At 37.1% G+C, this 27,297-nt stretch overlaps 1 protein-coding gene across 8 annotated transcripts in view; it reads right to left on the reverse strand.

Moving 5' to 3' along the window:
* CCSER1 (coiled-coil serine rich protein 1) overlaps positions 1 to 27,297 on the reverse strand; it is a 735,753-nt gene that overhangs the window by 257,915 nt on the left and 450,541 nt on the right. For 7 of the 8 annotated variants that reach the window (XM_065691921.1, XM_065691927.1, XM_065691936.1 and 4 more), the window contains one exon: positions 16,832 to 16,909. In XM_065691921.1, the coding sequence (XP_065547993.1) occupies positions 16,832 to 16,909 (78 nt within the window). Of the gene's footprint in view, positions 1 to 9,878; positions 10,194 to 16,831; positions 16,910 to 27,297 lie in introns of those variants that run through there. The other variant, XM_065691963.1, reaches the window with a different exon arrangement.

A 27,297-nucleotide genomic window follows, 5' to 3' on the forward strand; every position in this document is an offset into this window, starting at 1 on the left:
AAGGAAAACAAACAAACAAACAAAAAACAAAACAAAACAAAACAAAACAAAACAAAAAAAACCAAGAAACAAAACACAGGAAGGAATAGAGATTAGGGAAGTATAGAATTGTAATGGGTCAATGAGGCAAGTTTGCAAGAATAGAAAATAAAAGCGCTCATAGCTTCCAGAGAACATTTTAAAAAGAAAAAAATACTTAAAAAACCAAACAAAAAAATCATTTCATTAGGTATATTGTACAGTCTTTGTCCTTGCTCCCCTTCCCAATGCCTCCCCTCACACCCCTGCTGAAAGAAAATGCCATACGGAGCAGACCTTTTTAAGACATAATGTGTTTGTTAACCTGTGAGAACTGAGCTAGACTTCAGTCTTGTGAGAGATGACCAACTATCAGGTACTGGGGGAGGTTTCCCCACTAGTTATTTGAAACATCATCTCTTACACACACACTGTAGAGCAAATTTATGCAACTAGGGGTTACAGAATAACATGTCACATTACTATTGTGGTTATATTTAATCAGTTTTGGCAATGTATTTAACAAAAAGGAAAAATCCTAAAATTTACTATGTGCAAAAGAAAACTCAAATACAAAGAAAATGTGCAGAAAAGATTTAGAGTGATGCAACCTAACGCCTCAGGATAGTTCAATATAGTATTCTGGCATCCCAAATTGAACATGGAAGTAGTCAGGCTGTCCACAGTTCCTTGTCCTTCAATCAAACAGTGTTTCCCCTGGCTATAGATATTGAACACCATAAATACTTCTGTTGAATTTTTCTCTTTGTCTGATGGCTAAAAAAAATCTAAAGCAGCAGTATGCTTCCTCTGGGCAAGAACTCTCGAGACAATAGGACAGTTCATTGGTTTCTTTAACCTGGCTTTTAAAAGGCATCCCTTGTAAAGGAGGTGAAATTTTGCCACGCATAACCTTCAATGGGTATGCTTTTCCAGGTGAATTTAATAAAATTTTTATTCAGTCCTGGAATAATCTACTAAAATTAATAAAAGAACAAAACAAGTATTTTATGAGCATATTGCCTCAAGTCTTTGAACATGTCTTTTGTGCTTATGCAGAAATACTTGTAATAATCATAGATTAATTAAATTTATCAAAAGTAAAGCAGCACGTTACATTTATTACTTAGAACCAAAGAGCAAGGGGAAGCAACAGTGGAACAATGTAGGATAGAAATAAAGCTGAAATTAGTGTCTTCAGCAGAAGGGAAGCTGCCCAATATAAATATGCTAAATTATCCTGTCATTCCTATAACAGCAGCTCACATAGAGTTTTACAAGTTGTCTTCAAGAATTTTATGGATATTGTGCAACAACAAGGATTCTGAGATCTCTGCTAGTCTGGTGTACAGTATAGTGCTCTTTTTGCATCCTAGAGCTTACTATGCTAGGACCTTCCACAAATGCGTGACATGATAAACATACAGAAAGCACTAATACAGAGTAAGACTTCTGGCAGTCTAAGAAGTTTTCTGTAGATGCCCAAAAGAATCTAACAGTATTTAATTAAATTATACATCTGAATGGTCAGCTGAAAATAGCTGTTCTCAATGCAGTCCAAGCTGACAGTATACAGTGAGGCTCTCTTAACATTTGCCAACCAGAATCTGCTACGAATAGTTCAAGAAAAGCAAAGGGTAATAAGCAACTTTTACAGGAATTTCTTGATACAAGATTGAATAAAAAAATAGAATTTTCTACATATTTAAAAAATTTATAAAAGCAACTTAATATCCTCAGAATTGAAAATTACATTATTTTCTTTTAATATATTTGAACATAGTTATTCCTGCCCCTCTACTCTGCTCTTGTGAGACCTCACCTGGAATACTGTGTGCAGTTCTGGTGTCCTCAACATAAAAAGGACACGGAACTCTTGGAACAAGTCCAGAGGAGGGCCACGAGGATGATCAGGGGACTGGAGCACTTCCCGTATGAACACAGGCTGAGGAAGTTAGGGCTGTTCAGCCTGGAGAAGAGAAGGCTGCGTGGAGACCTCACAGCAGCCTTCCAGTATCTGAAGGGGGCCTATAGGGATGCTGGGGAGGGACTCTTCGTCAGGGACTGTAGTGACAGGACAAGGGGTAACGGGTTAAAACTTAAACAGGGGAAGTTTAGATTGCAGATAAGGAGGAAATTCTTTCCTGTTAGGGTGGTGAGGCACTGGAATCGGTTGCCCAGGGAGGCTGTGAGTGCTCCATCCCTGGCGGTGTTCAAGGCCAGGTTGGATGAAGCCTTGTGTGGGATGGTTTAGTGTGAGTTGTCCCTGTCCATGGCAGGGGGGTTGGAACTAGATGATCTTGAGGTCCTTTCCAATCCTAACTATTCTATGATTCTATGATTCTATTTTCTTTTTATAGATTTTGAACACAGCAGGTAGCATTTGGAACTATGGGAAAAATACGACTTCCTAGTCCCTGAGAATTATTCTGTACAAATAGTTTGCCTTGGATGTCTTTTTTTCCTCTTCCCTTCTGCTTAAAAGTAAGAAAAAAAGACCAAGAAAAACCCAAAGTTAAAAAAAAAAAAAAAAAAAGCATGACTTTCTGGTTTCTCATATTGTTGAGGATTTAGAAGCATGCATTATGATTCTATGATTCTATGGGTGATAAAAATAATGTTTTATAGAAAAGAAAACAGAAGATGAGCCAAATAGGACTGTAATGCGGAGAAAGAATAAAAACAATGCAGCGAGATAAAAGGAAATAAGCAAAGATGTAACAGCAGGAGAAAATAATGAGCCAGAACAAAAGCCCCGCCACTAACAGAGTTTCAGATATTCCCAACAGCAAGAGAAATTTGCAGACATGGCAACAAGAGATTTGAAAAAGGAAGACAGAAAAACCTGGGGTTTAGGGATGGAGTCAGACACCTAATTTTTTCCTTTCCTACTTAAGAGAGTAGAAAAAGCTATTAGATTCAAATATCTGGCACCTTCTTTTGGACATATATGCCCAATACATATATTAGCCACTTAATCTGCTTCTCAGCATAAGCATGTTCAATGAAGAAAGAACTACAGTGATAGCAAATTACTATTTAACCCCTATTAATTTATGAACACTGGATACTGGTTTTATCGCAACTAGAGATGATGAGAAGCATATTAATATTATTAAGAAGAATAACCAAACTAAACCAAACCCACAACATATCCATTTAAGGATGTAAGCAGAGTAGAGAATCAGAAGGGAAATAAACTCATAAAAACAGGTCTACTGGCAATTATCAGTCTTCAGGCTGATAATCTCAAATCTCATTTGGTAAACTGGGTAGTTTACTAGTAACATCCCTTTACACTTGTTTTTTCTTTTGCCTTTTCTCTACTACTAGCCAATATCAAGGGAGAACATCGGGCTATAAAGACCTTCAGAAGACAGACATATTCCTCTCCATGGATATTTGTTGCAAAGAAATATTAAAAAGTAAAGAATATACTGGACAGACATTGATGTACTCTGTTGGATCCATAAAGTTTTTACCCTCCTTGTTTTCACTAGTTTTGTTCATTTCTGTAGTATTATTTTGCCAAGTAGTTATTTTTGGGGGGTTCTTTTCCCTCCACAAATTAAATTGCCTATGCTTTAGAGATGCTTGTAAAATGGCTACTATAGACCTTCCAGCTCAAATTTGAAAGGTAAACTCTACCTGCTGTTCAACTCCTATCTGGCTAACATCAGGCTTGCACACTCTCAAGTGTTGTATGGATTTATCAGAAAATGTGATGAAGAGTCACCACATAGGGTAATAAACATGTAGCAAATAAACTGGTCAAAGATTTTCCAGAGGAGTACTATTAAATGCAACAGTAATCCACTGCCAATCCAAGGACAGTATTGTCTTCTTTCAAAAATGCTATCTTTAATCTTGGCCTATTAATACAAAATTTGATTGCTAGATTATTTTGAATGAGAATTTAGGAAAACTATGCCAAAGAACATGGAGTACATAATGGTTTCCGTATTTTTTTAATTAAACCTTTTCATTGACATCAAAAATCATCTTCTCCCAAACAAATTGAACAGTCCCTCATATACCCAAATTACCTCTACTCTAAGCACTTGTTCTTCACTCTACACTACCAAAAGAGAATTCCAGTATTAGTGCTATTTAACATCAGTGTATTGATGTTTCAGCCAGCTTCAAGCAAAATTTTTTTAGGTTTTTTTTTGGTGTTATTCACAAAGGATAGTTGTTCTGAGAACATACTTAAATAGAAGTGATGTTATTTGTGTAACTTCCTTTCTGAGGCTTGAACCATCTCTCTGACACACTCAATGCAATGCTCAGATCCTGTAGTGAAAAAACGTCTCTTGGCATGAGGCACCAATGGAAGTGGTGCCAACATTGTCTCTCTCACTCCGAGGGTGAATTCACAGGAGTCATCAACTAACACCAATCTCTGGTGACCAATCTCAGTGTATCCAGGTATTTTGGAGCAGTAGTTATGCTATGTTTCCTTAGTTTCTGAATTTGCAACATAACTAAATTCATACATCTAGTCAACCATCTCGTAATACTCATCCCTCACATATTAACAGATCTGTAAGTCCAGGGAAGCATTCTTCTAAAATGAAAAACAAGTAGAAGACTATTAACTCTCATCCCATTCAGGTCAGCTGTGGTGTTATGCTTTGCTTTTACTTGCTTTTGCAATGGGTTTATGTGGTAAGGTCTTAGAAGCAGAAAGGCTGCAGGGTGGCATCAGTGAGACAAGATAAGGGGCAGCCCCAGGCTGTACACAGACACATCCAGCCAGCTCCACCATGGCCCCACTGTTGCAGTGGGTCCACAAATGACACAGCACAAGTAAAGCTGGTGGCATCTCTGTAAAAACATATTTAAGAAAGGGCAAAACACCAGAGAGCAGAGAAGCAAAGGAAAAAGTGCTGAGAAAAAGTCCTGTGAACATCAAGGTCAGTGAAGAAAGGAGAGGAGGTGTTCTAGGCACCAAAGAAGATATCCATGCTATGGCCTGAACTGGTCCTTTTGCAAAATTCCACTCCAACCAGCAGAACTTGTCTTTCTTCATGTTGTCCTAATTTCTGTAATACCTGAGATTTGGTAATTTCTTAGAAGTTCTCTTTGCAGAATTCATTTACAACCTGACAGGACTCCCGTAGCAGATTTGTCTCCACATTAATCTGGAGGGTTAATCTGTACTTCATCTTCAGACCGGAAGGTGAAATACAGATGTGCAGAGAGGTGCAAATATATATTCACATGGACAATAACTGCAATAATTGCACATTGGGAAGCTGATATGTGATAAGTGATATGTGTACTTAAAGTTTCATACATTTAATATATTTAAGAAGATACTACTTAATGTATCAACTGTTCCTCATGCAGTTGTGCTTTCCTCATTCTTTGCCTAAAACATAATGTCAGTCAAGGCATTGACATTTCTCTCCAAATATTCAACAGTATGCATGCACCATTACACAATATAGATCAAGCCACCATACTGTAGTATCAAATACAAAGCTATCACTTAATTTCATCATGATAGTTAACATTAACAGTGCCTGAAAGCAATGAAGTTGGTACTGAATACAAAGTAAGATGGTATTCAACTCATGTGCTTTCAAATTTATCATGATTTAAAGCATGCACACACAAAAATGTACCTTTGCAAGTTTTTTTTGCAGTGCATTTGCTAGTTATCAAACAGAACTTTATTTCTTTTTAGTGCTGGCACTCAGTAGATTCTGATTTCAATTTAATGCCTTTTCGTACACTACAAAGAAACATATTATTATTCCCCAAATCTCATTTATAGTCCTTTCCCCTTCATGCTTCTTCTTGCTGTTTTATCATTAATGTTAATATTCTGTTGAATCTTTAGAAGTATAAACTTCCATTACTAAAAATGAATAAATGAATACTGAAAGACCACTGTAAACGAAGGCAGAGTATAAAGCCTGGATATAGTTCTCACTTCACTTCCATTGAAAAAATATTAGTAATAGGTCAGGAATTGGGACCAAAAGGGACATTTTCTGTCTCTATTATTGGTATAACATAGGTCATACATTGTATGCTAACTTTATCTTCCTAAGCTATTTCAGTTTTAACACTTACATAAAAGTCTAAAGCACACTAAAATTTAAACCACAATCTAAATGTCCAGAGTGTACATAAACCTTAATAAAACACTGGTTAACACTGGGTAAACTCAGCTCCAGAAGATAAGCCACTTACCTCCTAACTATTTAAGAACAACAAAATTTCCAGCCTTTCATCATGCACTTATGTCCACAACAGTCTCAATGATTACGTTTCAAACTATTTTAGGGACCTGTTGTAAAGATTGTAAGCTATAGGAATTCTTTATTGGCCAAATACATATTGAGGTACAGCAAAATTCTTTATATACCAGTATTCACACTGTTCTGCATGTTTTCATATTGAAATTGCTTCAGAATACTATTAAGAAAATAAAGCACTGACAACTGAAATTCAATTCAATTGAATTCAATTGCCTCTCTACTGCATCCCAGGCTTTTTGAGACTTGTCTTCCTCTCTGTCTGCTTATAACTCTTATAATCAGTCTTGTTCCTTCTCAGCCTCTCAACATTTAACACAGAAAATCTGTTCTATTTTCTCCAGCTTTTTTGCACCTTTGTTAATTTGAAATACAGGACTCAGTTTCTACTTTTTTCCCTCCTATGCTGTACCAAACAGCACTGCACTCCCTGGAAGAAAGAAAGTAAACTCAGATTACCTGGTACCACTCCCAAGGCGTCAAATGGAGAAAGAAGAATGTATGCCAATTAAAACAAAAAACTGCACTTGCTAAGTGTCAATACTCAGAATGCTAACAAAGTATTTTGACAATGCTAGTTTACTATTTTATCCCAATTAACATGGTGTTGCCATTAGTTATAAAGAAGACACAGGCTTTGGGTCAAGCTAACAACATGGGCATCAAGATCTGTTTTTTGCTGGCCTGCCTGTACATTTACTTTAGTTCTACAAAGCAGTTATCTAATCCTCAGGTTACTATTACCTTTTTTGCACTAGCTGTTCTTGTGCTATTGAGGCGTTAACACCTTATATCAAGCTTACATGGAAAGGTTTTGGTAGTGGTGGTGGTGCAGGGGTGGCTTTGTCAGCTATATGTTTATATCTGACAGATACCAGTAACAAGCATTTACTCTGTAAAGAATGACCTTCCAATAACAAGCAATACAAAGAATTACAGATACTGGATGATACTAGAGGCCCCAGGACTACGAACAACTCAGCAATGGCCCATTGCCCACCAAAGGAAAGAAACCTTTGGAGCACAGTGAAGACAGTTGTAAGGATAAAAAAAAAGGTCATGTGAATTTGAAAGCAATGATAAAGACCAGTGTGTACAACATGTTAATAAACATATCAGAAAGATCTCACCTGGATTCTAAAACAAGGAGAAAGAAATCAGCCATGTTAACAGAGTCTTGTCAAGGAGCTGCAATACCAGATTTACTGTAACGCTACCACTCCCACGACTGACCTGAAGCCATTGACCTTCAGATCATGAGAAGCTGTGCAAGAATCAGGAATACATCAAAGACAGAGGTATGTACTAGGAACTTTATGCACATTTAACTTCAGACCGTTTGAACTAGATGTGCTAGTATCATGGTAACTGGAATAATAATTAAGAAGTAAAATTGTTATCAGACTGCTAAGACCTTAATTAAAACACCAGTAAGTTCTTGCTTACACATATAAAGTGTGGGCTTAGCCCACACTGATTATGTCTCCTTGATGTCTGAATAATACTTGTCAATCACAATTTTTTTCCAAACCACTCAAATGATGAGTGAGCAAAAAACCAAACCTGAGTAATTTCTTATTGGTTCATATTGTTTTGTAAAGTTACAGAAAAATGAAAATAAAACAAATTGTGAAAAAAGTATTGGAAATTACATGTAATTTCATGGAGAAGTTAAAATACCAACTCTTACGCTCTTTACTCCCAAATTCCAAGGGCCATGTTCAGTTTTGCACTGAAATGACAGCTGCTAACACTACCTCTATCAGGCAACATGTTTAGAAATACACTAGCTGTTTCAATACTTCAAGTATACTTTCACAGACTTAGCAGAAAGAGTTAAAAAGCTTGTTCATTTAGGAACTGAAACTCTTTTTTTTTCTCATCAGAATTCTGAAAATGTTTTCTTTTTCCTTCCAATCTTCTTCTTTCACTGACTTACACAGTTTTTTTTCATATTCCCAATATGCATTTCTTAAGAAAAACACAGATATCTGTGCTAAAGCACCACAATGAAAAATGTTCTCTCTAGCCTTTTTCAGATAACAGCATACTAAAAGGACTGAAAATATTACCATAATAAAGACAGTGATGAAAAAAGAAAGCATGACAGACAGCAATAGGTAGACATTTCTATTCTCATCAGTGATTACAAAATGGATTTTCAAGTCCCAAGGAAAAGAAGGGAGAATGGCAACAGATAAATTCCAGAAGGAAGGTGAAGTTCAAAAGGATACCACGGACATGATCATTTCTGTTGTTTCTTTAAATTATGTATTTGCTACTTACTTGTTTTATCAAGAGATTTCCAACAAATACAGTAAGAACTACACAATTATAGAAGCAAAGAGGTTTCAGAGAGCTTGACCAAAAGGGTGAGAGAGGATGGTGAAGATGTCTGCTACTGACAAAAGATGGACAAATGATATAGGATTGATAAACGCTGATTAACCACCATGTTAAGTGGTACATAACCAGCCACATAATGCAACATCACCTGTGAAGAAGGTTCATGGTCTTTCACTTAGAAGACCTGCATGAATATTTTGTTGACTGTTTTGATTTTCAGTTCATATTCATTTAAGAGTAACTGATGCAATGTTATTTTTAAATGAGAGTATTACGTCCTCTGAAATTAAAGCTACAGGTGCCTATGTGTTGCTCCAGTTGAATAACTGTTATTATTATATACTATGAGGCTTGATTGAATTAGCATAGTAATGGCATTCAAGTATCATCTCTTGTTAGGAAGAACAGGTATTAGCAGGAAAGGTTTAAGAATACTGCTGGCACAGGCATCTTCTCATCTTACCTGGCAAGGGTGGGTGTAGAGTACATCCTCAGGGAAATGAATCCAATCCTGGGTAAGGGAACACCGAAGCAACTAACAGTGGTGACAGGGTTTGTGGTAAACTCTCCAGTTACCTTCTGATCTCTTGCTTAATAAAGCCATAAAACAGGAATTGCACCAAACCTCCTCCTTCCTTCCCTCCCACCCAGGCTTTGGACAACCTAAGTTATCCACTCAAGTACCACAGTCACATCGAGCAAACACAGTATTTACTTTGCTCACATTGGTGCTGTCTTAGCAATGTCTCTTAGAAGCTGAAGTACTCAGAAAATAAGATACAAAGCAAAATAAACCTATGATCCTAATGGATTAAAAAAAAAAAAAAAAAAAAGCAACCCACAAAAATCAGAGTGTATGTTTTTAGGATCAGCAGTCCCATTTCCTGGGGTTAAATCCTGACCTTGTAAAGGCTTACCAAATCCCCCGCAGAAATGTCTCTTGATCACACATGAGAAATACATACATCACTATGAACATTCATCAAACAGATTACATATTGAAAGATGCTAACCCTGTATTCACAGGCGGTACGAAAATATTATTACTGAATGGAAAAAAAAAAACCAAAACCAAAACAAAACAAAAACCAAAACCAAAACCAAACCAAAACAGGTTCTTAAAAGTAATAGTTTCCTTAGGTTTCCAGATCTTGATGACTTATTTTTTTCACTCTCAGAGACAAGCGCCACTGAAGGATTTTCTTACTTGTGATTCACCAATGGATGACTAAGTGCACAAGCCGGTAAGAATAACTGAGGTTTATTTGAGATAATAATTTTGCAATAGCTTACTAATAATTTATTCATAGATATATATAATAATGAAGATATTACTGCCAAAGAAGTGATGTTTGATGGCTGATAATACAAATATCATGTTAAGCAGTAGAATTTTGCCAGTAATGGTAACTTGCAGCTCTTTCATATACAGCAGTATTTAATTAAATCCATAAGTGAAGAGTGTCCAGATGCTGGGTTTTAATTTAATAATGATGGAACCAATGAGATGCTGATAGGTTTGTAAACTAAGCCTTCAGAACATGAAGAATTCCACAGGGCCTTAAAAAAAAAAAAAAAAAAAAAGGGAAAAAAGAAAGAAAAGAAAAAAAGAAATCTTAGATGGTTTGATGGCAACACAAAGTTAAATGAAAAATGATAATTTCTGCTGTATGCAGTCATGCAGGCAGCATGTAATAATAAAGCTTCTTGCACACTAATGATCAACATAACAAGGAATTAAGCAACAAGGCATACCAAACCAGAAATATGACTCGTCAGCTTGCACATGACACAGTTCTAGTTAGAAAACAGTTATACAAGAGATGTCATGTTTGTACAGGAGAAAAGTCACCAGAGTGAGCTTGTTTATGCTAATGAAGAGAATCTATATGCAGCATGCACACAGCATACAAGTAGATCACTCTGCATTAAAAACATTCATTCTAAATGTACTAATACAACAAAAAACACACACATTATCCATTCTAATACAGTGGCTATCCATTAATACAGTGGTTATCCATGCCTCATCTCTGAATTTTTCTTGTTCTTTCTAAGCTTTTATAATTTTTAAGAAAATACACTCAAAGCCAAAACATCGCTAAGTTCAAAAATTTCTGCTATTGGATGCACTTCACTAAATCCTCAATTCATTCTTTGAACAAAATTCAAACCATTTCAGTGCTGCTATGATACTCCTAAACCATTCTCTGGCATTACAAATAGGACACTGCCAGTATTCAGCATAATGCATGAACGGTATAATCTAGTGGGAAAAGGATGGCTTTTTAATTTCAAACAAATAAATACTACTGAAATATCCTATTTGTCAGTGTCTTGCTTCTTCCCACCCTTAGCGTAAGAGATCAGAGTGGATGTACTAAAAATATGTTATTATTTTTTCTCATTTAATTAATTCTTAGAGATGTCATGAACTGCCTGGTAGCGTCTTTATGACAGAAACAACGTAATTATAACATGCTGGAAATACACTACCACCATAACATTTTGGTAAGTCATACTCACTTAAAAGTACTACCTAGAAATGAAAATAAAAATAAGAAATGAGATCAAATATCTGGATGGATATGCTTAAGTGAAAAATTTTACTTTTTCGTATAAGAGAACGCTAAAGAGAAGACAATGATGGAGCTAAAGCAGAAAAAGTGAGAAAAGTAGTGTCTTCAGAAAAAAAAGAACTTCTAGGATGAATAGCTGGTAGTAACTAAATGCACTCCTTCTTTCCCTTCTTCTCTCCCCCACCCCAAAGCATCTAAACAAAAGCTAGTTACAGTAGGTCTGGCCAGTATTTATTTTATTGCACTTTAAAAGCAAGATGGCAACAGCATAACTGCAGATACAAAGACAAAAGAAGGTTATTACAAAGAAATGTAGAATTAAGTAGAAAGATGGAAAAAAGGCAAGAAAAACATTGCACTGTTACTGCAGAGCATCTGACAGGAAAAGAATATTTTTAAAGATACAGATGCTGTACTGTTGTATTAAGTTCTGTTATACGAGGCAACTCAGCTATTGCATTGTCAAGCCATACATTACTACAAATACTTACATGGCATGCAGCTTATTTTTACAAGCAGCCAGAAGCCAACTTGCATTCCACAAATCAAAGTGGAAGGTCATTCATACTAATTGAGCACCACAACATAATGTAAATGTACTGTCCCTTATTCCTAGAGGTTGCAAAAATTAAATATGTAATACCTGTTGATAATCAGCCACAGAATTAAAGTGGCAAGTGGAAGGCTGTCTTTTTATACAGCAACTTTCAGAAGCCACTTACTTTGAAGTTTGTTTATGTGAAAACCTGTACTGCTTTTTGTACAGCACCACAGACACAAAACCCTGCGCACAAGCAAGCATCCTCTGGCAAGCCCAGGTGACTTGAACAGTTTGCTCCCCTACTGAGCAGTACTAGGTATAATAACTCGTTCATGACTTTGCGGCTAAATGGAATTCAAACAGCAGGTACCTATGGGTTTGATGGTGGGGCAGTACGTTTGGTAAGGGTCAGTGGGAGGCAGTTACTAAAACCAAAAAACTCTCTGCATAATATTTCATTTTTAATGGGTGAAAAGTGACAGAATTTGTAAAAGTGGGACATCCTAAAACACAGGTAGATTTGGAAATGGTATTTTGAAATCACCTACTAAAAAAAAATAAAATAAAAACTGAACATAAGAAGAAAGAATGATTGCTAGAGAAAGTTGTAGCTATGCAAATCAAACAGCAAACAGTTTGGAAGCTATACGAGACAAGTTTGTTGTGTGAGACTCCAAAAGCACAATACAAAATATAAGGACCACTAAACTAGAAAGGATTCTCATTAATTGGGGAATGAGTTGTGGACCAGTTCAAAACCTGTTTACTGTCAGTATGGAAGACAAAGACCAAAGACAACAGCAGTTCCAAGGTGTGAAACCTATATCAGCACAAGGCAAAGACAGAATAGACATTGTAGAAATCACGTCAGCTCTTAAGAATTTCTACTCTCTGTAGAATAAAAATAAGTACAAATTTTTTTCATCCACAGACTGATAAAGACTGACACAGCAGTGCTGAGTCAAGACTTTTTTTGGTCACAGAAATAGAGAATCTTACTGTGATTGTTGAATTCCGTTTGAGACATATTTGAATGAAAACTCATTAGCAATGGCACATGCAGCAGAGTGTCTGTATGATACCTGCATGATATTTTGGACTACCTATTTAGCTAGCAGCCATTACTAGAGTTGTATTGCTTACCATGATCTTATGATCAGTCACAATGCTAGTTGACTGTATTTATTAATTTAGTAGTTCATTTTAGTAACCTGATCAGCACTGAAGAAATTATTCCTTGATCTCTCAATAAAATAAAGCTTTGTAAATGAAAGAAAGTGAAGGAGGTTAAATTGCCATTGATTAAGACATATTAATAATTTATCATTTAACAGCCTCCCACATCAATCTGCAGCACACATGGCTCTTTCTGAAAGGCTCACAACATGTTTTAAATGAGTCTCAGGACACATATGAGAAAATGGAATAAATTTAGGATAATCATAAGGTGGAGATTCCTTGAGATTCTGCGGCAGAAAGCAAGTAGCTTTCTAAGAAACCTTAGGATTATTTTCTAATATCTTCCCTTGAATGTGCACAGCAGCTGGCTTGATATTTTACTTTCAACTTAGTTGAGCAGCAAGGTGGTCATGTTAATCACCTTAAGAAACTGTAGCATTTCTCTTTATCGAAGACCTTTTTCCTCACCACCAAAACCTATTTTAAAAATTAGGTTTTAATTCCATAATTAGGCTTCATATTAGGTCATCTTAATACAGAAAAGAGATTAAGCAGTGTGCTTTACAGTTCAAACAGCTACTTATAAGAAACATTAGTTTTACTGCTACAGGCTTTAGCTTGTACTTTCTAGCTATTAGAGTGCTCTAAAGCAATTTCAGTTTAAAAATCTCAGTGTGCGGCATGGGAGAAAACAGAGAAATCAGAAATATTATCCAACAATTTACAGCTATTGCAGAAGATTGCATGATCCAAACTTTGCTGATCATTCTGATAGCCAGACTCTGACTGCAGTTATGTGATATCCACTAACATAAAATACACTGTATTAACTTCCATTCCTTCAAATACTTACCTCAAGCTCTCAGTCAACACTGTTCAAACTTTTTCAGAGTAGCGCCACAGAGGCAAGAACATTTCTTCACTTTGAAAGATTGCATTTCTTCCTTTTCCACCCATTCCTTCCTAAATACAGACTAGCCTCTAGCCTTTTTTCATTACTGTATACCCTATGGACAAAAGGATTCATTTCTCATCTAAGTAAAAGTCAGAACTTACATTTACTTTTAACAACACATCTAAATGATTTCAAGGCTTAAGAGTAGTCTTTCAACTACTGGAAACATTGTCCAGAAGTCAAACAAAACAGAGCATTGCTTTCTTTGGGGGGCTAATCTGTTCCAGGGGGTTTTCTATTGTGAAATAGGTACATACTAAATTTATACATTGAAACAAAAGAATATGAAAGAATACAAAACAAACCATTCACAGAAGCACTAACTTAAGGATTTCTAAAATACTGCATTCTGAAGTCTATATCAATATTTGTACACATTGAAAAAATAATGTTACGCAACTATCTGATAACATTTTTATCTGATTCTTGTTAGCTTCTGAAGTTGCATTAAGAAGAAATAAAACAGGCGAATATTTTCTTTGGGTGGTTTTGTTTGGGTTTTTTTTTTTTCAATTACAGCAGCAAATCTGTAGTGATGAAGGAATAAACTTAATTTTTCTGCTTACCTGTCAAACTAGGTATCTTAACTATTTAATGTGCGCTACTCTAGTAATGTGAGACTAACAGGGTGAAAATTATATCTTGTATCATCTGATATGTTTTGTGTTTTTCTATTAAACCTGATTTCACATCAGCACATTATTCTTATAGTTACAAACACTTAGGCACATCCTGAATAAAACTCTGTACAAATACTATTTTCCAAGGTTACAACTGGCTCTTTAAAATCTCACACAAAAGCAACAAATACAAACGTAATTGCCACTTGGCTTCAACAGAAACACAGCTGAATCCATCACTACCTGTAATAGCATTCCTTTGAAGGGCAGCTACATAATCTAATAAATGGCCAAAATTGTTAACAATATCATGGAAAGTGCTAACTTATTTGCACATCTTTCTCCATTAAATTCCCTTCATGAATGGTCATAGTAAGAATGTCTTATTCCTACAGATTAGTTCAACTTTGTCTGTAATCAATTCCTTTGCAACCATGACATTTTTCAACCTTTCCTGGGGGCATTTTAACACGGAAGGTTGAAAAATGTGTTCCACTAATGTTGAAGAGAACGCGGCTGAAAAAAAAAAAAATCCAATTTCAAAAATTATTCTTATCTTAATACTCAGACCTCAGCCAGAACACTGTATCTGTTTGGGGGAAGGGGTTCTAATTTTATTGCAGAAGTGTCAATCATCTCCTCTACTGAGCAGAAGGCATCCACCCCCTAACCCATCCAAACTCTCAATTGAACACAGACTGGGAAAAACAAGCAAGCAAACAAACAGAAAAAACAGCTAACAGCATGGATGTCTGCAGTAGGAGATACCACATATTTAATTCGGGAGAGAACAACCAAATGTATAAATCACATGTTTAAAAACAAAAGCAAACAAATTCCCAAACCTAAACAAACAAATAAAAAAACAACCACTCCTCCAACCCTCCAAATTGCTTATTCTCATTTTCAGTGGAAGACTTTTATTTAACATCTAAGATGAAATAAAGTAGCTGTTAAGGATAATTAGCCCCAGAAGGGATATACCATTACAATATAAAAACCCATTTCAGGTATTTTTGAATGTTATGGGATATTCACTGTTAATACATACACCTCACAGTTTCAGTAAATTCCAACAGACATTATTTCACAGACACAGCAGAACAGAAGAGTTCGTACCTGGCAACCCATGAACAAGAAATTAGTGCAGACAGGTACACTGAATAAAGTACTGACTTACTTGCCCTAAATAAAAAGGTACTCAAAAGAAAACAAAGCAAAACAAAAACTGACAACCAACAAGTGCTGAATAATACATATAAAGACAATAATTAAAATTATATTTTTGTCCAAAGTATTTTACTTAAAAAAAAAAAAAAAGTACTTCTGTCTTCAATCAGCTAAAAACAGTCTGAAAAAACACCCACGAAGTGTAGATAGCGTCAAGAATTTTTCAGATTAAAATGGGAATTTTTGCATGGTTCTATCTTCAGAAGACTATCCAAAGGCTCAGAAGACAAAACTTTAATGATCCATTGATACAAAACATACTGAAAGGAAGACTTCAAAATCTGCTTTAATCCAGTGTTCTTACTATAAATCTGAAGCAGCACATCAATATATATGAATGTAGAACCACAGCCTTATTTTGCCAGTAAAATTTTGCATTGCTAGATTCTGCTCAAATCACGGAACAGAACTGACTGTACTAAATATTCCACATTGTGGCATTCATAATCAAAAATGATTCAAGATGGCTCATATAAACAAGTGAATCTCTTACACATACTCAACCAATGTCCCACAGACAGAATACTTCCATTAAGGAAAAAAAAAAAAAAAAAAGGAAAAGAGTTAAGGAATCTTCCTTGACTATGTTCTTGTATCAAGATACCATACTATCGATTCACCTTCTGGCAGAAATTCTGACAGATGCTCTTCAGGAAACAGAATTTTAACATCACTTGGCAAAACTGTATTTATCCCATTATCTTCTAAAGTTCAAATATTGTTTAGACAGCATATGGTGATTATAAACATAATAACCTCATTAAATTGTCAGCAAGTGTGTAAATGAATATTGAAAAAAAAAAAAAACAGCTGAAACAACCCATTAATACATATCTTCCACGTTCACTTATGCTAATTCTTAGGTCTTCATAAAGCATAAAGTTAATAGGGCATTGGCATGCTGGCAGGTAGCTGTAATTATCTTCTCATGTTTCAGAAGGTATTTTAGAATCATTTAAGAACAAAGGATGAATGGTGTTCCAGTAAATCTCATTAAATCAATGCATGGACACAGCAGCAGAGGCAAACAGGCTGACAGAAGTCTGAACACCCACAAAGATGATAAAAAAATACTGTTCGATACAGCTACTTACATCATGGCCCACGAGTTCTGTCTGAGTGGATTTATCTGCTTGAGAAGCAAGAGTCTTCTGAAAGCACTGAGCCTTTTCCTGTAAAACAAAATAACACATCATAGCTAAGTCACTTTCTTCTTCACTGAGCTTTGCCATTACAAATATCCAGAGAAGTTCAAATATCATGCATGGACAACTGTTCAGAAATACATATATTATGGCACTGTTCTCTCTGGGAGAATTTTTTCCTTACTGTTATTTCCTTTTATCAACTTATCCTTTTCTTAGACAGTGAACTGGCACAGTCCAGTTACATGGTAGAGCTGGGCCCACAAGAAGAATGTCACTGAAGCGTGATGCAAAGCAATCTTCTTCCAGAATAGATACAGGTACAAAGCACCCAGCATTAGCAGCTACTTGTGCAAACACCACCACCATTAAAACAACCAAATAAATAAATAAATAAATAAATAAGTTTATTTTTAAAAGAAACATTAAGGAACATTAATACTCCACCGCAGCTCACAACACCGAGATGATTTCCCCCAAATGCATGATGCAAACATGTTAGCAAAGCCTAAACATTTCCTGGGTATTGCACTAATTTCTAGTTTTCCTATGCTTGTCCCCCTGTACCTCTGTCATTTTTGGAAGTGCAGCATGGAATTTTTGTGGCAGGCTAGAGCAAGAAATCTGGCTGCTCTGATGTAATTATGCTTCACCCCAAAAAAGGATTTTGATACTTCATTTGAAACTCCCCACTAAGTACATATACCATATAATTTTCCAGAAGAAAGTATACAATGAAACAACTGTAAATATGCAGGATAAGGCAGGACAAGCCACACAGGGTAGATTGCATGAATAGAAAACACAGTCCTTTACTGCACTGATACACAGTTTTGCATCTACCAATTCAGTTTTATGTTCAGCTATATCCATACAAAATACTTTGACTCAAATTCCTCAAGACCTACAAAAGCATGTTTTAATGTTACAGACAAGTATGTATCACAGTAAAACAGAATTTCTGTAAAGTGAATTTCAAGTTAATTGAGTCTCAAGCTAAATGAATCTCTGTTTTCACTGAAAAAAAGAAATTTTTGGCTGTTGTCTAAGTTCTGTTTTCCTTTACAATTATCTCTTCAACATATTTAAAAAAAAACAAATATTCATTTCAAGGCAAGATTCATATAACTACATTAAGTGAATTTTGGCCAAAAGCATGTAAGCAGCAGGAACACGACAACACCTAAATGACCCCATCTCCAGTATCTTAACTATTCAGATGCTGTTTGATAGTCTGAGCCTGCACAGTTACTATGGTCTTTGGCACTGGAATAGGTAACAACCCAGCAGTGCTGCCATGACTGCAGCAGCCTATGGCATGAAGAGGCAGTCTGAAAAGGAAGACAATCTGTTTTATTTACTTTTCATTAAGGTACTACCTTATTAATGGGAAAGACAGACAAACTTCCAGCTGACCAGATATTGGAAAGGGACTTTTGGAAATAAAACCTGACCCTTGTTCTGAATTCAGCAAAACAGCCAAATAAAAGATCTGTACAAGGCAAGTACTTTACCTTAACATTAATTCAGAACAAAGAAATGTTACCTGCATGTATATTCCCATAGCAGCCTTCAACCCTTCAACTACCATCACATCATGTGTCTTAGAGACAATCACTATTGTAAAGCAACATTTTCAAGCAATTTTCAAAGTACTAAAAACTTACTTCAGAACCTCTTTCTACTTTAAAACACCAGTTACTTTTTTTCAAAGGCTTCCTAGTGAAACTGAATAATTAGCGACTTTTTCCATACATGACCCAGTCTTCATACCACTAACGGCATATGCTGCACCCTATCGCCTTCTCCCTAGATACGAAAAAGCTTCCAAAAGCTTGCAAAAGCTTTTTGAGTCTATGTGGAAATATAAGGATTTTAGAAAGTCAAAACATGGTATACAGTGCTTCCTTAATGCCCCCATCTTTCTTTTGAGATATTTCATAGAACCACAGAAGGTTGAGATGTCCCATCTTCCACTCCAGTAACTGAGAGGAGTGGGGTCTGCTTTCTCTACAAGATACTAGGTAGCAAAAACACTCCAAACAGATCCTGCATTATCCTCCTTCTTCTCTAGGTAAACAAAACACCTGCCGCCTTTGCCTCTCTAAAGACCAAAGTTTTAGATTTTTCTGATGAGACGAAGTACTTCTTGGTGGCTTTTTAAGATAGAACATAAATTAACAATTTTCCTTACTGTTCATTGTGTTTATGCCCTCTCATTAAAATAAACAGCATTAACAGTAAAGATGCAAGGTAACACGGATAAGAGCATGAAAAATTCTCATTCCTTAGGCTCACCCTAATTAATGAAAAGGCAAGAAGAGCTGTGGGTGATTTTTAAGTCAGATAACTCATCACAGCATTGACAGCAACATTTATCGCAGCCCCTTGCTCTCACATGTGTCTGTGTGTTGCAAGAAGAGAGAAATAAAAACTATGTGGCAGGACCTTTTCTCTATCATTTGCAGTTGCTTAGATTACTGGTAATAGTAACTGAAGAATTTCAACAGCCTTGGTGAAAAACATTAGGGTGTGATTCAATGATCAATAAAGCTATTCCTTCACATGGGAGTAAGCTCACACATAGTTTATATCTCAAACAGCTGCTAGTATAAGAGTGTCATTGATGGTATACTTATTACATGGTAATAAAATAGTAAGTCACCAAGAGGTGTTGAAATAGGAAGATAACAGGCCTCAGCTAATTGTATGCGTGTAATACATTAAAGATAGAATAGGTAAGTGAAATACAAGATAAAATAATAAGTGAAAAATGGACTTTCACCACTGAAAGACAGCTACTAGGTAAAATAGTTACTATAAGACTACTTGTATTTAGGAGTCAGTATAGGTTAATACCTCTTGAAACATATGACATTTTCCACAATGTTCCTTCTCTGAACAGAAGAGTGTTAAAAAAAAAAAATCATAGCTTTGGCTGTGAACAGGTCAAAGTTATCTTTTGTGACCATTCTCGTAGCCAATCCCCTATCAGTGACAGCACGGTGACCGCTTGCGGTGCTTCGTTTAACTGACTATTTCAAGCATTTTTCCTTGAACATTACCCTGAACAGTCATACTAAATCAAAAAGCAAACCTTACTGTTCCAGCTGTTTTGGAAGAATCGTAAGTTAGCCGGTGGTGCCGTGGCTTTTGTCACTAAAGAATCAATTTTGGCTAGGTGATAACATACTAATTTTTTTTTCCTCCCCTATAGTCTGGACAGATTATTGTACAATTTCATGAAGATGCGCTTTGTTTTTATTTGTGGTTGTTTTTTTCTTTCCTCAGCATACATCTGAAACAGCCTACAACTGTCAGCATCGGCACTGCAGTCAGGTTTACAATTTATATATGATTGTTTCCCCTGCTTCAGGCACTTATCCCACTGTGAATAACAACTTCTGTTTGCAATAGAACTGCAGAGAAAAAAAACTTTTCTTAGGAAGACTTTTAAAAATGCAAAGTCTTTTAATTCTGGTGTGCTTTGGGATTAAACTTAATCAACAGCAACAGTTAGGCAATGAGAGCAAAGGGATAACAAGTAGCACAAAAACCTGCTCTCCAGCATCTATTCTACCTAATTTACAGTAAGCTACAGAATTGACTTTATGGCAGCTATTTCCATAGAAATTGAGTCCCTCTTGGTTTGAGTCTCAGTTAGTGAAGAAAATATAATGTATACAGCATAGCTGAATCACATCACACTTGGAAATGCTTTGTGAAGCCCAGCTGTCTCTTGAGCACTGAATAAGAAAGCAGCTACAGTGTGATTCAACACTCAGTAGATAAAGTACCAAGAACTAAGGCACCAAAAAGCCACAACAAAATTAAATGCATTACTCCGCAGTCACAGTGGCAAATGGGTGTGACTAGCCCATCACTGAGTGAAAACCAAGGGGAACTTGGTGGGAATGAACCCAAGTATGCACAAATACAAGTTTCATTGAGGGTTATAGTTCTGTCAAATCACTGTGAATTACAAAAAACAAAACCTCATGGAATTCCAGTGAATATTTAATAGTTTTCACATGGGACTCTTATACAAACCAAAGTTATTACAATTTGCCTGCAAAACACACGGGCAAAGTCCCATGCATATGGAAAGACTGGTACCTGGAATGAAATGATGTCACTTCTGCTTTGATTTCTGTCAGGATAGAGTACTCTTGTGTGGATCAAGAAAGGCAAACACAAGCCTGTCCCCAGGCAGTTTGAAATACTTTAATAATTACTTACTGTCAAGACTGAATACATTTAATGAAAAAATCCCAACTTCTAAAAGTGTAATCACCTCATAACTCTTTGAAAGTGAACAAGATTTCAAATCTTAATAGAATTACAAGCCCCACTATAGTCATACCAGCTAATCCTACTCACAGTAGTGCAAAGAAACATTTACTAGATCATAGCCAAAGAGGGTTATTACTGTTATATTTTTAAAAGTTTGAAATCCTTACAATCCCGAGTATTTTCTTAAACTTTCCACCCCGCAGTTCTACAAGAGAAAAACCCTTCCATTTTGCTGAGTGCTGCATGATACTACTAATAAAAATAAGACTCCAAGCTTTGAGAGAATAAAATGAGAAACAGAAAACACACAAAAAAGTGAACCTCCTAGCCCACTGAGCTGATGAGCGTCAGCAACAGGAAAAGAGCCTTAAAAATGGTATTTTCTTACTCCCATTTATGTGACTGGACCACACTGTAACCTAAACACTATAATTACAACCTGCATATGTATTGGAAAATCAAAAACAAATGTTTACAGGGACATAAAACCACCACAGAAATTCGGGATAATTTTGCAAACACACCCAACTTTTTACCTTTATTTTTCAAAAGCATCTTTGGAAGGTATTTTAAGATACAGCATTAAACAGTGGCGGGTATCTGTTCATGCTATGTTAAAAAATTACATTCTATTTCTTGGATTAGGAGAATTAAAAAAACCAACAACCAACCAACACCACTACCATCCCCCCCTCCCACCCCCGTATTTTGATTAATTATTTCCTGTTTTATCTGCTACATCAACAAAAAGCATAACTCCATTTCCAGGTACTATTAAAATTTTAGAATTTATATTTTAAAGCAGTATGTAGTTATTATTTGTTATTATCATTCAATCATGAAATAGGACTGCATGGCAAGTAGTAATTTCCTTACGGATTGTATTTTCCACAATCAATTGAGGCTACTGTAAAGACATAAGTTTATGCACACACATAACTGAAAGTACACAGGAACTTTTCTAGTCAATACTTCTCTAAAATAAAAAAAACCCCTAAAATAATAAAAAAACCCCAACAATTCACACATTCATATATGACCCAGATGTGGCCATGCATGCTTTGAATAATGCAATACAATAAAAAAATTATATGAACAACTTTACAAATAATATGGCCATAAAAACTCATGTCACTTTAACCCTCCAGCAACAATAACAAGAACAAAACAAAACCCTGAGAAGGTTATTGAAAGGGAAGTAAAAACAAGCAGTAGTGCAGTCATAAAAAGGCTGACACATCAAGCACAGCCATTCATGCAGCAATTACCTCCACAAGTATAGTTATTAATAAGCAATGGGTTTAGTCTTAATTTTTGTTATGGTTGCATCCAGAGTCTTATGCTAGCTTGTCTAATGAATTAGCTCTCCTTCAACCCTTATGCCCTTAGATACCACTGATACAGCACTGTGACCATCCAGACAAATAAAATCCTGTATCAAAATATAAGACACCCAACAGACAAGCCTAGGAGACAATACAAGCCCAGTTTGACACATCAGAAATTGTGATAAAGGACCTTAACCCTTACAGCACCAAAACACACACAAAATTAGTGCTATTGACTTCATTTTCCCACAAATACTTGAACAAAAAAGGTCAATAGGTGATTTATTTTTCAAGGTCATTTATGAAGCCGCCTGCAGTTAGAGTGCTGCACAGATACACACGCCAAGTCTTGCATCCTATACAGAAAAGCAGCTTTCCTCAAACCGTTAAAGTTCAATGTATTTACTTTAATTTCCAGGTTCAGTTACTCAGATTCCACAACTGTGAGAAATATTCAGGTCAATTTTGTGCGAGATTACTGTGGACTACATACTCATGTTAAAAAAATCCCACTTGCACACCTTCTATTAACAGTATTATAGCCTTTTTTTTTTTTCCTAAATGGACACCATAGATATGGCATTGACATTCTCCTCAACTGAGTTCTCCTTTACTCAAATGAACAGTATTAATAACATCTTTCAAGATGTGATACTGGTTACTGTTCTTTAAGACAGCAATTGAATGACTTCTACGCCTCGGTCTTCACTGGCAAAGGCTCTGACTGCACCACCCAGGTCTTAGAAGGTAGATGCAGGGACTGTGAGAATGAAGACCTGGGGCCCACTGTAGGAGAGGATCTGGTTCGAGACCATCTTCAAAATCTGAACGCACACAAGTCCGTGGGACCTGATGAAATCCATCCGCGGGTCCTGAAGGAGCTGGCAAATGAAGTTGCTAAGCCACTGGCCATCATATTTGAAAAATCATGGCAGTCAGGTTAAGTTCCCGACGACTGGAAAAAGGGAAATATAACCCCCATTTTCAAGAAGGGGAAAATGGAAGACCCGGGGAATTACAGACCAGTCAGTCTCACCTCTGTGCCTGGTAAAATCTTGGAGCACATTCTCCTGGAAGGCATGCTAAGGCACATGAAAAACAACAAGGTGCTTGGTGACAGCCAGCATGGCTTCAGTAAGGGGAAATCCTGCCTGACCAATTTGGTGGCCTTCTATGATGGGGCTACAGGATTGATGGATAAGGGTAAAGCAGTTGATGTCATCTACCTGGACTTCTGCAATGCATTAGACACTGTCCCACACGACATCCTTGTCTCTAAATTGGAGAGATATCAATTTGATGGATGGACCACTCGGTGGATAAAGAACTGGCTGGATGGCCGCACACAAAGAGTTGTGGCCAATGGCTCGATGTCCGGCTGGAGACCGGTAACGAGTGGTGTCCCTCAGGGATCGGTGTTGGCACCGGTCTTGTTTAACATCTTCGTTGCTGACATGGACAGTGGGATTGAGTGCGCCCTCAGCAAGTTTGCCGATGACACCAAGCTGTGTGGTCCGGTTGATATGCTGGAGGGAAGGGATGCCATCCAGAGGGACCTTGACACGCTGGTGAGGTGGGCTGATGCCAACCTTATGAAGTTCAACCATGACAAGTGCAAGGTCCTACACCTGGGTTGGAGCAAAGCCAGGCACAGCTACAGGGTGGGCAGGGAAGAGATTCAGAGCGGCCCTGCAGGCAAGGACTTGGGGGTGCTGGTCGATGAGAAAATGAACATGAGCCGGCTTCAGTGTGCGCTCGCAGCCCAGAAAGCCAACCGTATCCTGGGCTGTATCAAAAGGAGCGTGACCAACAGGTCAAAGGAGGTGATCCTGCCCCTCTACTCTGCTCTCGTGAGACCTCACCTGGAGTATTGTGTGCAGTTCTGGTGTCCTCAACATAAAAAGGACATGGAACTGCTGGAACAAGTCCAGAGGAGGGCCACGAGGATGATCAGGGGACTGGAGCACCTCCTGTATGAAGACAGGCTGAGGAAGTTGGGGCTGTTCAGCCTGGAGAAGAGAAGGCTGCGTGGAGACCTCATAGCAGCCTTCCAGTACCTGAAGGGGGCCTATAGGGATGCTGGGGAGGGACTCTTCGTCAGGGACTGTAGTGACAGGACACGGGGTAACGGGTTAAAACTTTAACAGGGGAAGTTTAGATTGAATATAAGGAGAAAATTCTTTCCTGTTAGGGTGGTGAGGCACTGGAATGGGTTGCCCAGGGAGGTTGTGAGTGCTCCATCCCTGGCAGTGTTCAAGGCCAGGCTGGATGAAGCCTTGTGTGGGATGGTTTAGTGTCAGGTGTCCCTGTCCATGGCAGGGGGGCTGGAACTAGATGATCTTGAGGTCCTTTCCAACCCTAACTATTCTATGATTCTATGGTTCTATAATTGTTAACCCATCAGCAATAAAATACTTGATCAGCAACAAGGTTTTACCTCATTTATGTTGTGCTTTCTCTAAATTTACTAGCTGAAAATGGAGATGAAACATGTACAGTCTTGAATTAAACTGCTTATAAGCCAAGCAAACCAGCATTTTTTTTTTTTTTTAGAAACGACTGCAAGTTAGAAAAATACTATCCTAAACCTTAAACAAGGATATAAACATATTTGTTTCAAATACTTGTCTCACAGAAGTAGCGTGAGACCTTTCTCCTCGGAGTAGCAAGAATTACTTTTTCCAAGAACCTACAGGACAAAATGGATTAGATAGATTATTCCTGCACTTCTACTTTCATTAAAATACTCTTCCCCATCATTGCCTCTCGTTGGAATGCACATGACTCAGCTGGCAGAGTTGTGCTGACACACACAAACAGAGAACAGGAAAATGAACACAAACCAATCAAGTCTAGTAAACAAAGAAAGCACAGTTTATAACCTTGCAGGTTTTCTTCCTTTATCCCTTTATAAAGCAACCACTTTTATCACTTTCATGGTGTACATGATTTTAAATGTTGCTAGGTTCTGCATGGGTACACAAACAGGATTTCAAAGTGTGTTCCAAAATGTCTGTTTTGAAACAGTTGGTTTGTGTTGGTTTGTTTGTTTGTTTCTCTCCATAACTTCTCCCCTGTTGGTTTGGGGTTTTTTTTGTGACTACCAGTATTCATTGAAGGAATAACTCTGGTTAAACAAAATGCAATACAAAAAGTAACAGTGTTATGAAAATCCCATAGTAATAACAAACAGATGATTCTGCAGCACATTTCATATAAAGCTTTACTTGGGGAAGTTTTCTTAACTTTTGAAAGTATCAAAAGCACTCACTGACTATGTTTTTCTCCCCTACCACACGAAATGCTGATGTTATGCACTTTGTCCTTTAGGCTTCTAAGTGGAGATATTTAAGTGCATTGCCTGTCAAAAGCTTCTTCTCTTGGTTTGCAGGTTCCTTTACCTCTGTGTGGACAGGGACATTTGTAGGATGTGATTAATGACAGTACTAGCCACTTTTGCACAGGGATTTAACAGCACGTGCATTAGGCAGAGTGCAGGAATCATCAACCCAGCACATTTCAAATTGCACCTGATAATTAATGCCAGAAACCTTCAATAAACAAACCTTACACAGCTAAGTGTTTACAGGAATTTTACAGATTGCTGTCCCGAGGAATGAGTTTCACAATTGTGGCATAAGAAGCATATAGTACACATGTAATGAAAGGGTCTTTTTCAAGTTGCCCCAGCAACTGCATCGGGCAGATTTTGAGCATATGCTGGTTAAATGAATAACGAAAATAATCACATTAAATAACAGTTGCCACCATGGAAATCAACTTATCAAACTTTAAAACAAATAGACTTAAGTCTTATTCACTGATAGCAACAACATATGATCCCTGTACCACAGTACATATACCTAGCAATACTGAAAACAATTCACAGCTGCCATTCTTTGAGTCATTCCCAGTGTGACATTATGCCAATTATTCAGTAAATTATTTGTATGTTTTGATAAGTATTTTGGGGAGAACCATCATTCTGGGTTTAGCACTCCCAGAACAGGACAAATATGTGACTTGCTTTTGTCCTGCATTCATATGCAGCCCATCAAGGGTGCACACTCACATGCACACTCTGGAAGAGATCACCCTGCCTGTCCATCCTTCCTTATTACAACAGTCAATACTAAGCAACAGAGTTAGAAAATAGGAAGTTTTATAAGCTTGACAAAAATCACTGGACAGATGCAAAGGGCCTCAGCTGGCAAGAGGTTTCAGTGTGACCTTCAAGCTTAAAACCAGCCAGATGGGCAGCTGGAGGCAGACTACTGTGCAGCGCCTTCAGCCTAGCCTAGCCATGGCACACTACCTTCAGCCCAGGTAACACTCAGGAATCCAGAAGAATGTTTGAGGACTGTATGAGAAAGTGGGGCTTGGAGAGTTACGGAGAAGCAGGGAACTTCAGTGAAAGTCTGGAAGACATGGACAGAATAGGATGTAGCAGTATCACTTGTGAAAAAGTTTCAGTCACTGCAGCAGGCTCTCAGATGCACTGTAAGGACTTTTTCATAGGCAATTACTTGTTCAAGCAAGGACCAAAAGGCACTTTCACCCATCATGAACCTGCTTTCAGCAAAAGCCACGGCATGGGTTTTGCCAGTAACTGACACTGGAAAATGACTGAAGTAGATACCCTTTTACTGTGAATTTAGGTTTATCAGTCATGCCCTTCACTCTCACCCACTCACCTCAGTTGAGACACTGAAAATTAAATATCAAGTATATCATAATTAATTCAATAAGTCAAAACCAACACATTTCAGTAAGTATTATCATGATATTACAAAC

This window comes from Lathamus discolor, chromosome 1, assembly GCF_037157495.1.
Source record: "Lathamus discolor isolate bLatDis1 chromosome 1, bLatDis1.hap1, whole genome shotgun sequence".
Classification (NCBI taxonomy): Eukaryota; Metazoa; Chordata; class Aves; order Psittaciformes; family Psittacidae; genus Lathamus; species Lathamus discolor.